At 33.0% G+C, this 14,500-nt stretch overlaps 2 protein-coding genes across 3 annotated transcripts in view; one reads left to right on the top strand and one right to left on the bottom strand.

Annotated features, from left to right (window-relative positions):
* The window catches only part of LOC114336997 (tetratricopeptide repeat protein 5-like), a 95,314-nt gene that overhangs the window by 10,326 nt on the left and 70,488 nt on the right, over positions 1–14,500 (bottom strand). The window contains exon 8 of one of the 2 annotated variants that reach the window (XM_050651471.1): positions 11,378–12,568. The exons of the other annotated variant lie outside the window; for it this stretch is intronic. Within the exon in view, the coding sequence (XP_050507428.1) occupies positions 12,566–12,568 (3 nt within the window). The 3' untranslated portion in view covers positions 11,378–12,565. Of the gene's footprint in view, positions 1–11,377; positions 12,569–14,500 lie in introns of those variants that run through there. 2 annotated transcript variants of the gene reach the window in all.
* LOC126885043 (uncharacterized) lies at positions 9,386–13,712 on the top strand. The gene is made up of 2 exons (XM_050651472.1): positions 9,386–10,195; positions 12,650–13,712. The coding sequence occupies exons 1-2, from the start codon at positions 9,873–9,875 to the stop codon at positions 13,530–13,532; spliced, it is 1,206 nt and encodes a 401-aa protein (XP_050507429.1). The 5' UTR covers positions 9,386–9,872; the 3' UTR covers positions 13,533–13,712.

The raw sequence follows: 14,500 nt of genomic DNA, 5'->3' as shown, positions 1-14,500 counted from the left end.
TAGACCCAGTAGAAGCAGAGTTGTAGCTAATGAAAAGTAAGTTCTTCTTCGTCAAATTTCAAATAGAATATTTCAACGTGAAATAACCAAAAAAATGGAGCATTTTTCGGGGAAAACTCATTACAACTTTTTTAAAGTATTTAAAAAAGGTTTAGTTTTGTTTTTAAAAAAAACTTCGAAGATTAAAAGTAAGTGAGTTACGCTCAAAATATTGTTGGTCCCTTTTATTTTTTGATCAAAAGAATAAATAAGCAAAGTAACTCGTGAAGCGGTAACGATTAATTTTATTTGGGATGCTAATTAGGGGGTGATTTTCGCGATTCTTTTATGAAAAAATAAACAGGACCAACAATATTTTGAGCGTAACTCACTTACTTTTAATGTTGGAGTTTTTTTTTAAACCAAAAATGAGTTTTCCCCGAATAGTGCTCCGTTTTTTTTTGGTTATTTCACGTTGAAATATTCGATTTTGAATTTGACGAAAAAGAACCTACTGTTGGTTAGCTACAACAGAATGGTAGAAGAGACAAAGGTATGAATATTCCTTTTCGTATATTATTTACATAAAAATAAAATAAATGAATACACAATTAGTGAGGAACAAGAAGGTTTTCGGAAAAATAGGTTCACAATAGACGCCATATTCATAGCCAGACAAATTGTAGAGAAAGTACTGGAATATAATAAACCTGCATTTATATGTTTTATAGATCTGGCTAAAGCCTTCGATTGTGTAATATTAAAATATGTGCGATGATTGGTAAAGGAGAAAAATCAGACCAACAAGATGATAAGGATAATTAAAGACATTAATACGAACTGAACCAGAATAAAAGGATCTCCGATAACGAGGATAACCTACAGCGAATGGCACAGACTTTCAACACAGTGGCGAAGAACTACAGCATAAAAATATCAACAGCTAAGACCAAATTCCTGGTAGTGTCAAGGGAACCCATAAGATGAAAAATAGTAATTAACAACGAACTACTTGAACAAGTCTCGAGATTCGAATATCTGGGAGTCGAAATATGTAGTTATGGGGATGTTAAGAGCGTCTGAAAGCAAGCAAATAAAGCCAATTACGTGTCAGGATGTCTGAGGGATATCATCTGGAGAGATAATATGTATGTTAGCTAATCTATACTAATCTGTCACCATTCTTTTGGAATATAACCTAAGATGAAACTCATCTTAAATATTTTGCCAGGCGATCAATTCACTGCTGTAGCAGACTTGTAGGACTTAAGGCTATAGATAGCCCATTCGATTTTATTCGTTGTGAAAATTTCCACCGTTACACTCTTTGATATTCATGATGATCTGTATGTACATTCTTTCTTTTGCCCGACGAAATTTTTGGAATCTTGACATTCACTCAGTAGCGTACTTAAGGCGAATTTACACTTATTCACTTTAGATGTACACTGCGGATGATACATGAATAGTGAAAGTGTAGATTGAAAGGCCAGCAATTTACATTTTCACTGACGGAATTCGTTTCAGAGTATTTTCCAAATGGCGAATACGATTGTAAGTGTCGGCGTGGAGTTAATAAGTAAAGCATTACTAGAAGAATGGCGAAAATTAGAAAAAAATCAGAAGGAGTTTGCCTCTTTAAACCAAAATAAACGAAGAGAATAGACATCAGCGCTTACTGATCCACTCTTTTCTCACTTCCTAATTTTTGCTAACTCTGGACAATAGCGAGTGTGGATAGTTTTGATTTTTGATTCTATGTCGCCTATATTTAATCCAGATAAATGTAGCTCTTTTAATACAGACCAGCATGCATTTTCACGGATGTTTATTCTATGGTAGTCCTCAGATTAAATATTCCACAGGCACTCATGATTACGATATATTTCTAGAAATATATGCATATGTTCGTCTTTCCATTGGAAAGCCATTTTAAGTATGAACAAAATTTATCCAACTGCGTTTTGATGGCATGGAATGTTCAATTATCCAAAAAAAAACAAGTTTACACTTTACACTAGGGGTTCACGGTGGATGAATCATCCAGCCAGTTCATCGAAAGTAGGAAAACGTTCTACTTTGTTCACTGTTTACTTTGGATGTGCATCTTGGATGAAATGTAGATGAAGAGTATGTTTATACCTTTCATTGCGGATGAATCATCCGCAATGTACATCTAAAGTGAATAAGTATAAATTCGCCTTACGAAGCGTTCATCATCATCATCATCTTTTTTTTTGACATCCATTTTATTGCAATCTATTTTATAAAAAATAATAAACAATACATATAAGTTTTAAGAATGTGACACAGCCAGTATTCACCCAGTGGTGAATACCTAAAAGAGTACAATAATGATTGAATTAGTACAGTTATTAATAAATTAATTGAATTAATTTGAATAGTAATACAATAGTATTGACGATAGTAATTAATAAGTGGGAATGATTAGTTAGTGTTGAGGTCAAGAGTGTCTGTTCTTTTTAGTCTTCTGTTCTGTAGGGGTGTCAGGAGATTGGTGACCTATATGTTTGGGTGAACCTGTAGTCTATTGTGGTACTTGGAGCACAGAGAAACAATCTCTTCTTTGACGGTTTGGACTTGGAGATCCCTATGTATATTATCGTTGGAAATGTACCAAGGAGCTTGGCACAGTTGCCTTAGAACTTTTGATTGAAAGCGCTGTATCTTGAGTAAATTTGTTTCACTGGCAGTTCCCCAGATTTGGATGCCATACGTCCAGATGGGTTTCAGTACACTTTTGTAGATCAGAAGTTTATTGTCTAGACTTAGGCGTGATTTTTTATTCATGAACCAGTACATATTTCTATAAACGAGTCCCAGTTGCAGTCGTTTGTTCCAAATATGCTTTTGCCATGTTAGGCGGCTGTCTAGGTAAATCCCCAAGTATTTGACGTCAATTCTTATTGGCAGTGGTGTGTTGTTAAAGGTTACAGCTGGATTGATCCCCTTCCTTAGTGTAAACGTAATGTGTGTTGACTTGGAGCTATTAACTTTGACTCTCCACAGTTTAAACCATATTTCAAGTCTATTTAAGTGATTTTGTAGTATCTGTGAAGCTAGGGTCGGATTTTCGTGGCAAGCCATTAGGACAGTATCATCATCATAAACAGATATTCCATTCATCGTCGGATGTAAGCCTGCCTTAAGGCGAATTTAGACTTATTCACTTTACATGTACACTGCGGATGATAGATGAATAGTAAAAGCCTAGATTGAAAAGGTCAGCAATTTACATTTTCACTGACAGAATTCATTTCACAGTATTTTCAAAATGGCGAATAGTCCTGGCGTGGAGTTAATAAGTAAAGCATTACTAGAAGAATGTCGAAAATTAGAAAAAAATCAGGGAGTTTGCCTCTTTCAACCACAATAAACGAGGAGTATAAACATCAGCATCAGCGCTTTCTGCTCCACTCTTTTCTGACTTCCTAATTTTTGCCAACTCAACAATAATAGCGAGTGTGGATAGTTTTTATTTTTGATTTTATGTCGCCTATACAAGAATAAAAAACCGCTAAACGCCGTAAAAATGAGTGGCGCATAAAATATTCCAGCTACAAAAGATCTGATATGAATGTTACGTGGCGCGAAAATGGATTTTCATTTGATGCAAAACAAAATTCTAGTTTTATTTTAAAAGATTTTTCCATAATATTTGCTAAATTTGAAGTAAACGCGCCACAAAAGAGTAACTTTGATACAGTTTGAATTTTGAAACTCTTTTGTGGCGCGTTTACTTCAAATTTAGCAAATATTATGAAAAAATCTTTTAAAATAAAACTAGAATTTTGTTTTGCATAAAATGAAAATCCATTTTCGCGCCACGTAACATTCATATCAGATCTTTTGTAGCTGGAATATTTTATGCGCCACTCATTTTTACGGCGTTTAGCGGTTTTTTATTCTTGTATCAGGAGTTTTTCAAAGTTATTTATAAATTAAATGTATGAAGTTGAATGCAATGTTCCTCTATTACACGTCAAGCTTTATAAATGGTCACCTTTGTTGCATTATCTCCCAAATCATCTAGTGTCCATCGAATGTACACTAGATTTTTTTCTATTCGAAATAGATTGAAAAAAAAATATATTGGGATGGCCGGTAAATGAAGTCGGATTGCCCGTTGCCAGATCAAATTTAGCGTCGTAACCACTACAACTCATAAACCATTTGGGGAATAATCGTTAATTGGATTATACTTTTGTATCTTAATAACTTCTCTAAACGGCTTAACCGATTTTGATCAGTAAACATGAGTTTGAAACGTATTGACCAGTAGTATCTGATGGATCTAAGGTCAAGTATGATAACTGAAGCTATTAGGTACAGGAATTATTTAGCTTTCGAAACCGTTTTTCCCACAGAAAATAGATTGTATCATATTTATGAAGCCTATAACCTAAAAATTTGAATTTTCCCGGATATGAGGTATACATCGTTAGATTCGTCTTGAGTCCTTATACAAACGCTAAGTTATTGGCACAATTCGTACGTTGAAATGTTGAGTAATTGTCGAAAAACCAAAATTTTCAAAGTTTAGTTTTTCAGTTTTTCGGCTATACTGAGCCGTGTGTATGTCTGATCCTGACGGCTTGGACACCATTTGAAAGCTTAAGTCAACACTATTGATTTGATATATTTGCGGTTCTCATGCCTCTTCTTGATCCGAATATATATATACCCCCAAAAAATATGCCGTTTTGTACCTACAAAGTCCTATAGCTGGCTTATGTGTGGTCAAAAGTCACAAACTACACCGGTTCTAAATCGGCCCTGACCCCCTCTTTAAATACAGAGAAAAAATATCAAATCGGTTTAACTTTCAAACACACATACATACATATCCACAAACATTTTCCCTTTTTTAAATAAAAATTGAGTCACATTTCTAAGCTCTATAACTTTTGAATGGTATAACCGATTTTCAAAATTAGACATGCGTTGGAAAGGTAATGATCAGTTCTATTAGAAACCGCAAAGGTTGGACTTAAATTTTCGAAGTTTTTGGGAGTTTTGGGGACCAGAACAAAAAACAGACCCTAAATAGGAAGGGCCGTAAAATCGACACCCTTGGACCAAAATGGATGGTTGACATATGAATGGGTGAGTCTTTTTCTGAACTTGAAGATGGGAGTTGGCACAATTTTCAATTCAGTCAGATTTAGAAAATTGAAAATTTCGTGTATATAATAGTGTCGCGTGTAGGGAGGTGTATTTCTGCGCCACTGGCGAGAACTGCCGTAATCTGGTAATCTTTCCGATATAAAACTAACAGCTTCGATAACTAATAAATCGAAAACTATTAATTTTATCAAAAAAATATATAATGAACATTTTTTGTTTATAATTAATATTTTTACCAGCATTTGCGGTCAAAATATAAAAAAAAAAATTTCCACCCTCGAGATGAGGTGGCAACTACCCCCTTGGTAAAAGCGTCTTTCGGCATCATATAGATTTTGATCCTTGGACTATCCACTACTTATTGTCAAATTTTTAAACAAATCTATCCATTCTGTAAAAATTGCGAAGTGAAAAATTTCAGTTCCTGGACTAATTATACTTTTGGAGCTCTATAATTTCTGAACGGCTTACCTGATGTTGATCACTAAACATGAATTTGAAACGTATTGACAAGTAGTATCTGATGCATCCAAGATCGAGTATGATAACTGAACGTATTACAGGAATTATTGAGCTTGAAAAACCGTTTTTCCCATAAGAAATAGATTTGATCATACTTATGAACCCTATAACTTAAAAATTCTAATTTTCCCAGATATAAGGTATACACCGTTAGACGCGTCCTGAGTCCTTCTACAAACGCTCAGTTATTGGCGCAATTCGTAGGTTTAAATTTTGAGTAATTGTCGAAAAACCAAAATTTTCAAAGTTTAATTTTTCAGTTTTTTGGCTATGGTGAGCAGTGCGTATGTCTCAGCTTGATCGCTTAAGGGCCATTTAAAAGCTTAACTCAACCCTATTAATTTGGTGTATTTGCGGTTTTCCTGTCTTTTCTTGAACCTAAGATATATACGCCCAAAAAATATGCTATTTTGTATCTACTTAGTCCTCTAGCTAACTTACGGGTAGTCAGAAGTCAAAAATTAGACCGGTTCTGAATCGGCCCTCACACCCTCTTGAAACACAGAAAAAAAATTCAGATCGGTTTAACTTTTCCACATACATACATACAAACATACATATCCACAAACATTTTCCATTTTTTAAATAAAAATTGAGTCATATTTCTGAGCTCGATAACTTTTGGATGGTACAACCGATTTTCAAAATTAAACATGCGTTGGAAAGGTAATGATCTATGCTATCAGAAGCCGCAAGGGTCGGGCTTAAATTTTTGAAATTTTTGGGAGTTTTGGACGAGTCTTTTCGTAAACTTTAAGATGGGATGTGGCCCAATTTTCCATTCAGTCAGGTTTAGAAAATCGAAAATTTCGTCTATATATAGTGTCGCTTGTAGGGGTGTTGTGCGCCACTGGTGAGAACTGCCGTTCTCTGTGGATTTAATCCAGATAATTGTAGCTGTTTTAGTAGGGACCGGTTTGCATTTTCACAAAAAATATTTATTTTATGGTAGTCCTCAGATTTATTATTCCACAGGCACTCATGATTACGATATATTTCTAGAAATATATGCATATGTTCATCTTTCTACTGAAAAGTCATTTTACGTAGATATCAAAATATAAATTTCTGACAAAAATACCGAAAAAAACAAGTTTACGCTTTACACTAGTGGTTCATTGTGGAAGAATCATCCAACCATTTCATCAAAAGTAGGAACACCTTCTACTTTGTTCACTGTTTACTTTGTATGTGCATATTGGATGAAATGTAGATGAAGAGTATGTTTATACCTTTCCTTGCAGATGAATCATCCACAGTGTACATCTAAAGTGAATAGTCTAAATTCGCCTTTAGGTGTGTCCATTCATATCTGTTTGCTGTTTTTTGCATCCGTTCGTAGCCAGCCATTCGCTTGATGTCATCAGTCCATCATGATGTCAACCATGCGAAGCGTTAGAGTTATATGCAATCCAAACGGACTTGTCCGTCATTGTTTCATTGCAATGATTTCCTTAACCAATTCGCTCCGAGCGTTAACAAAGTGTCAAAGCAAAATCGACCGACCTGCTCATGGCGGCGGTTTTTTGAAATTGTATAAGGACGCTTTGTGTATGTTTAAATGAGACATTTAAAAAAATGCCGTGTCACGTTAGTGATATTAGTGCGGCCGATATGTGAAACAATTGCACATTTAATGATACAAGCATATAATTTGGACCACATATACTACACATATAAAGGTTCAAATTTAGATATGAGGCCATCTCAGATTTTGCATTTTACAAAAATGGCGGGCATTCAAAATGGCGACTATACATCTGTGTTTAATAGTACCATAACTTTTGAACGAAAAGTCCGATTTCAACCAAATTTGGTATATAGGTTATTTTTTAAATTACAAGATGGATGTGGTGAACCAGAAGAATCGGTTTACCATAAGTTGTGTTTTTACTGGTTGTTTATGTAAAAATATGTGTTTTCTTCAATTTTTTCCCTCTGTATATATTAATTTTTCAAAAAGGTAATACCGCAATTGAAAACAGCGTAAAAATATTTTGTAGAAAATATATTGAACATTTTAGTTATGTTAATTATCATTTAATAAATGCATAACTTATCTTCATATGTACCTATGTGTGGCAGATTCGTGCAAATATTATAAGAATTATTGTGCATTTAAACGTAGAAGCATATAATTTGGACCACATATACTACACACATCAAGGTTCAAATTTAGATATAAGGCCATCTCAGATTTTACCTTTTTCAAAAATGGCGTGCAATCAAAATGGCGACTATACATATGTGACTAATAGCACGATAACTTTTGAACGAAAAGTCCGATTTCAACCAAATTTGGTATATAGTTTCTTCTTTTGATGTGTAAGACCAAAATCTTGAACCGGCAGAATCGATTTACCAGAAGTTGTGTTTTTCCTGATTTTTATGTAAAAACATGTTGTTTTTTTAATAATTCTTTCACCCTGTATATATTTTTTCAAAAAGTGAATACCAGCGTTGAAAAGAGCGTAGAAATATTTTTAGGCAATATTTTGAACACTTTAGTTATGTTAATTACCAATTAATAAATGTATAACGTATCTTCACATGTACCTATGAACCTATGTGCGGCAGATTCGTGCAAATAATATAAGAATTATTGTGCATTTAATGGTAAAAGCATATAATTTGGACCACACACACTACACATACAAAGATTCAAATTTAGATATGAGGCCATCTCAGATTTTGTCTTTTACAAAAATGGCGGGCATTCAAAATGAATTTGAGGTACACAGGTACATGTGAAGATACGTTATGCATGTATTAAATTGTAATTAACATAAACAAAAAGTTCAAAATCTTTCGTAAAAATTATTTTTACACTCTTTTCAATGGCGGTATTACCTTTTTGAAAAATTATTATATACAGGGTGAAAGAATTGAAAAAAACAACAGAGTTTTACAGAAAAAACAGTAAAAACACAACTTCTGGTAAACCGATTCTTCCGGTTCAAGACCCCGATCTTATTCCTCAAAAAAAGAACCTTGATGCCAAATTTGGCTGAAATCGCACTTTTCGTTCAAAAGCTATCGTGCTATTACTCACATATGTATAGCCGCCATTTTGAATGCTCGCCATTTTTGTAAAAGGCAAAATCTGAGATGGCCTCACATCTAAATTTGAACTTTTGTATCTGTAGTAGTATATGTGGTCCAAATTATATGGTTCTACCGTTAAATTCACAATAATTCTTATAATATTTGCACGAATTTGCCACACATAGATACATGTGAAGATACGTTATGCATTTATTAAATGGTAATTAACATAACTAAAAAGTTCAAAATATTTTCCAAAAACATATTCTTACGCTCTTTACAATGGTGGTATTACCATTTTGAAAAATTAATATATACAGGGTGAAAAAATTGAAAATAAATTATTTATATAATATAAAATAGTCTTACATAAAAAACCAGGAAAAACACAACTTCTGGTAAACCGATTCTTCCAGTTAACGAAACAGATCTTATAAATCACAAAAAGAACCTATGTACCAAATTTGGTTGAAATGGGACTTTTCATTCAAAAGATATCGTGCTATTAGTCACATATGTACAGTCGCCCATTTTGAATGACCGCCATTTTTGTAAAAAGCAAAATCTGAGATGGCCTCATATCTAAATTTGAACCTTTATATGTGCAGTATATGTGGCCCAATTTATATGCTTGTATCATTAAAAGTGCAATTCTTATAATATTTGCACGAATCTGCCGCACTATATTATGTATTAATATAAACAGAAAATAAAAACGCACTTAATCTGATATAAATTCTTCACTTTCCAATATTGATTATCAGTTTGATTTTGTATACATAACCTCACTATCGCAGTTTATGTCAATAAATCTTTATTAACGAAAAAGAAAATATTTTTGTTGCACTATAAATTACGGTATAAATTAATAACTAATGAATTCTAACAAATGTATTCGGTTATTATCACTACAAAATATAATATTCAAGTTTAACAAAATAATCTCATAAGACTCAATATTAAAACGTCCTTACAAAATCTGACAGCGTGTCACGTGACTGTAAGTAGAGGGGAGACGCACGGAGCCAATACTACTAAAATGTAACCTTTTAGGGCTCTATTAGTCTAGGTAACTGGTGGCGCAACTAGTGGCGCAACTGGTGGGCCCACCAAGTTGTGAGCACGGGCAACTGGTGGCCGAGAATAGCCACCAATAAAAATAATAAAACTCATAGTGAATGTTGTTTAGTAGTTTAGTTGAGAATATGACATCAAACGAGTCGATGCTTCTTCTTGCCCTTTTATTAAGAAAGAAAAAGAGAGTTAGAAGGACTCGAAAAATACATATACATACAATGTTAGCTTCTAGAGAAGAAAAAGGGATGTATTATACGTTATTTCCTGAACTTTGTGCCGAAGAAGTAAATTTTTTTCGGTATTTTCGCATGTCAAAATCGTCATTTTTGGAGCTCTTCAACTACATTAAAGAAGACATACGTGGAATTGATACAAAAACGAAGAAATGTATTCCACCTGAAGAAAAGCTGGTAGTGACTTTAAGGTAGGTTTTCTTGCAATGTGTTAAATTTAATGTGCTAGGTTAACTCGAAATAGCTATTTGTATAACAAGGGAGGAAAGTGCTATTTTTCCTCCCGAGAATGAAGTTTACTGCCCGACGCGTAGCGGAGGGCAGTAATCATTCGAGGGAGGAAAAGGCACTTTACTCCCATGTTATACATATGGTTTTTCCACCTTCCTCAAATAACAAGTCATTTTTTCATTTTTACTTAATTTATTTATGTAACTAACCAACAAAATTTATTAGAACTAAAACTAACAAGTAGGTACAATATAACTGTCAACTGTCAAATATAAGTCAAATTATTAATGTAAACATTGTTAAATCAAAATGACAATTTACTGTTTTTTACCATTCTGCAAAATACAGGGTGCTTTATAAATAAACGTTAAAATGTATAAATACTTACGTAATAGAAAATAGATATTGTACAGGGCGTCAATAAGTTATATTGCATAAATGAAATACCATGACGTCACTTCTACTTTTACTCCCTAGGGAGGAAAAGTACAACTTTCCTCCCTACGATCAGGTCCGGAAAAGTATACTTTCAGTAGAGGTAGGTGGAAAAAGGATTTACCTGTTTTATGGAATAATCCTTTGTTTATTTAAATACACATTTCCATCAATAGTACCCCGCTGAGCTGAATATTAATGACTCTCTTAGATAGGTAGCCAGACTTTACAAACATAATAGTGGTGAAAGTTCCCAACGTCCTATGTCAATTTTTGGCTATTTTGTTTTGTTACCCTAAATTAAAGAGAATAATATTCTTCAAGAAATGCATATTATGTATTTGTCTACAAATATGTCTACAAGCTCCTATGTCGTTATTTCTATAATTGGCTTCTAGATGGCCATATATGAAATAACAACATAGGAGCTTGTAAACAGTAAAAATACATATTTCTCTTTAATTTAGGGTAACAAAACAAAATATCCAAAAATTTACATAGGAGGTTGGGAACTTTCACCATGGATAAGCAATGTAAATAAACAAAAAACTCTATCAATTTAAAAATTTATTTTTAATAATATATACATATGTACATACACACCTATAATATTATTTATTAACTATATTCCTAACATAACTATATTACTTATATTATTGTAACCATAGTAAATGGGAATTAACCACAATTTTATTTAAAAATAACTTATATTTGACGATTTAATCTCCAGGATGAAAATTGTTATCAAAACACAAATTTAAAATACAATTTTTTTGATTTATTGCTTGGAAATAGAAATAAATTCAAATAAAACATATTAAATCTTTTTTTTTTCTATTTCCAAGCAACAAAACAACAATAATGCATTTTAATTTGTGTTTTGATAACGATTTCCAACCGAGATCTCCCAATATGAGTTGATGATGATGATGATGATACAGAAGAAATGGATGATACAGGTGTAATTATACATACGTTAGAAAATTCAGGCGAATGTTACGTAGTCACTCATCTGACTGTCTGAGTCAGATTGATTCTGAGTCTGAGTTATTTGCCAATTGACTGAGTCTGAGTCATTTGCCAATGTTGTAGGTGTTTCAAGTCTGGGTGAAGGAAAATGTGTTTGTTCAAATTCATTTGGCCCTTCCTGAGAGGACATTTGCTGAGATGTTGAATTACTTGTGGCAACATGAATTTGGGGAACGTGATTTTGAGGTAGCTGAGACAGCATTCGAGAAGAATGATATGATGTGGATGTGAGAGGTGGAGTTTGTAAAATTTGATGTGTAGATTGATGAAAGGGCATTTGAAAATGTTGTGAATTTTGCGGAAGAGTGGCGGAAGAGTAGTGAAAATTGTGAGGATAGTGTGACAGAGGTGGATATTGTGACAAGGGTGGAATTGGAAAATTCCTTAGTGGCCACTCTTGTTGAGATTGAGCGGCAGCAACAGCTGCAATTAGGTCTGCACGAAGCTTCAATTTCTTTTCTGAGGGAACTTTTTTTATTTCTGATAATAAAGACAGCAGAAATAATTTGTCTTCATCCACTTCTTCCGTACGAGCTTGCTGGTCGCTAGAAACTTTCTTTTTCAAAATAGCAATTAATTCATCATCATCACCATTTCTATTTCTTTTTTTGTTTGACTTGACTGTGACCTTATTGTCATTATCTTCTTCACATGTGGCAGTAGACTGGCTGGTACTGCCATCTGCAGTTTCGCTATCCGCCATACTGTCACTTGTTTTTTTGGAAATGTTTCCAAAAAACGCAACTGTTCGAAATATTCGTACACTTTGTGCCTACCAGCAGCTGAACCACTTGCCACATTTTTTTTTCTTAACAGTTCCCTTGAGTAGCATGACCGGATTCCTTTCCATCTTTTTTGAGCAATTGTCACTAAAAATAAAACATGCATGTTAATTCATAATCATGCAGTAAACCGCTTTATTAGTTTTTAATTAATTTTTATTGTTACAGCTATTTAGCAACAGGAAATTCGATGACCAACTTACAATACCAATTCAGGATAAGTCAGCCCTCAATATCTGTAATTGTAAGACAAGTGTGTGATGCAATATGGAAAAAAGTTAGACCAATAAGTTTTCCTGATTTTAATGAGACATTTTGGCTGACAACAGCAAAAGAGTTCTACGAGAGAACTAATTTTCCCCACTGCTTAGGAGCAATCGACGGGAAACAAGTGAGAGTTATTAAGCCCGAGGCTAGTGGCTCTTTATATTACAATTATAAGAACTACTTTTCCATATCGCTACTAGCAATATGTGATGCATCGTACAAGTTTACTTTTATAGACGTAGGAGCATATGGAAAATCATCAGATTCTACAGTCTTCAAAGAGAGTACATTTTACAAGAAACTTGAACAGAATTTGCTAAATATTCCTGCACCACAGTTATCCTTTCACGGATTTTCAGAGCCGATGCCTTTTGTCTTTGTAGGTGATGAAGGATTTGGATTGTCAACGAAGATACTTCGACCTTATGGAGGAAAATGCCTTACCATTAAGAAACGTGTGTTCAATTATCGACTGTCCCGAGCGCGGAGATATATTGAATGTTCCTTTGGCATACTCGCAAATAAATGGCGGATTTTTCATCGGCCTCTTAATGTAGATATAACTTTATGTGAGTCAATAATAAAAGTATGCTGTGTTTTACATAACTTTGTAAGAGATAGGGATGGATTTCATACAGAAGATACTCTAAAAATAGACGGTTTGTTTGATTCAACTCTTGTAAATGAACCATCACAGAAGAATGCAACTGTGCTAAGAGACAAATTTGCTGAATACTTTCTAAGTGAAGCAGGAGCTGTTCCATGGCAAATGGACCGTATATGAATTGAAAAATGTATAATATGGAAGAGTAACATTATCTATTGCTTCACAGCTTGTGAATATTTTATGAAATATTTTTACTAAATGTGTATACACTATAAGTATTTGTAATCATAGAAGTTCAGAAAATAAAATTAATTATTAATGAAAATTTTACGGTTTTCTGTCTACCAATAAAACAACCTCAACAACTTTTTAATAATAAATAAAAGTAATAGTGAAGTCAATGGAGTTTTTACTTAGGGAAAAATCAAACAAAATAGAACTTTCTATATTATAATACCATTAAGAAATGTATTTAAAATAAACAACATATCAAAAAAAACATACCTACCCGAAAAGTGAGTACATATTTAATTTTTTATTAAACAAACGAACTGCGAAATTAGTTGTTTTTTAAATACCTACAGAAAATATAAATTTTAGAAAAAACTGACTTGACCGGCAAAAACTTTTATAAAGATTTATCTAAAATTAAATCTACAGCTTCTATAATTTTTTATGTCACTCCTCTCACAAACAAAGCGCGCGGTTAAGTTAATGTAAAATAATGTAAAATAACTAATTGTCAAATTAAATGTTACAAATTGGAAATGAAAGAAGAACATTAAAGCTATCTTATAGTTATAATACAAACAAAAAAAATATGCATAAGTACAGCGTGGGCGGAAAATGTGACTTACATAAATTTTGTTTAAAAATGATTTAAAAATGTGTTACTAATACAATTTTACCTATAAAACTCTTCAATTTGTACAACTTACTTTTCAAACATCGTACTAAACGATGTTTCATTCAAAAGTCTTAAAAATTTAATCAAAATGATACGACGTGACGTCTTAAACAATGTAATTTTTGAAAACTTCGTAGTTTTACCAAATTACTACCAATTTAAGAGGATATTACTCAAGTTTAAACGGATATATTACCAATATTTTATAGGTGTTTTTTAAAGATTAAGATGTAATCTT

This window comes from Diabrotica virgifera, chromosome 5 (assembly GCF_917563875.1).
Source record: "Diabrotica virgifera virgifera chromosome 5, PGI_DIABVI_V3a".
Classification (NCBI taxonomy): Eukaryota; Metazoa; Arthropoda; class Insecta; order Coleoptera; family Chrysomelidae; genus Diabrotica; species Diabrotica virgifera.
Note: the sequence above shows the minus strand (reverse complement) of the source record. Positions and strands in the feature narration are given on the sequence as shown.

Excerpts from the sequence above, each read along its gene's own strand:
- LOC126885043 (XM_050651472.1), top strand. The coding sequence starts at position 9,873 with ATGTTGTTTAGTAGTTTAGTTGAGAATATGACATCAAACGAGTCGATG. Across the intron at positions 10,196-12,649 it reads AAGCTGGTAGTGACTTTAAG|CTATTTAGCAACAGGAAATT; the intron begins GTAGGTTTTCTT and ends TTATTGTTACAG.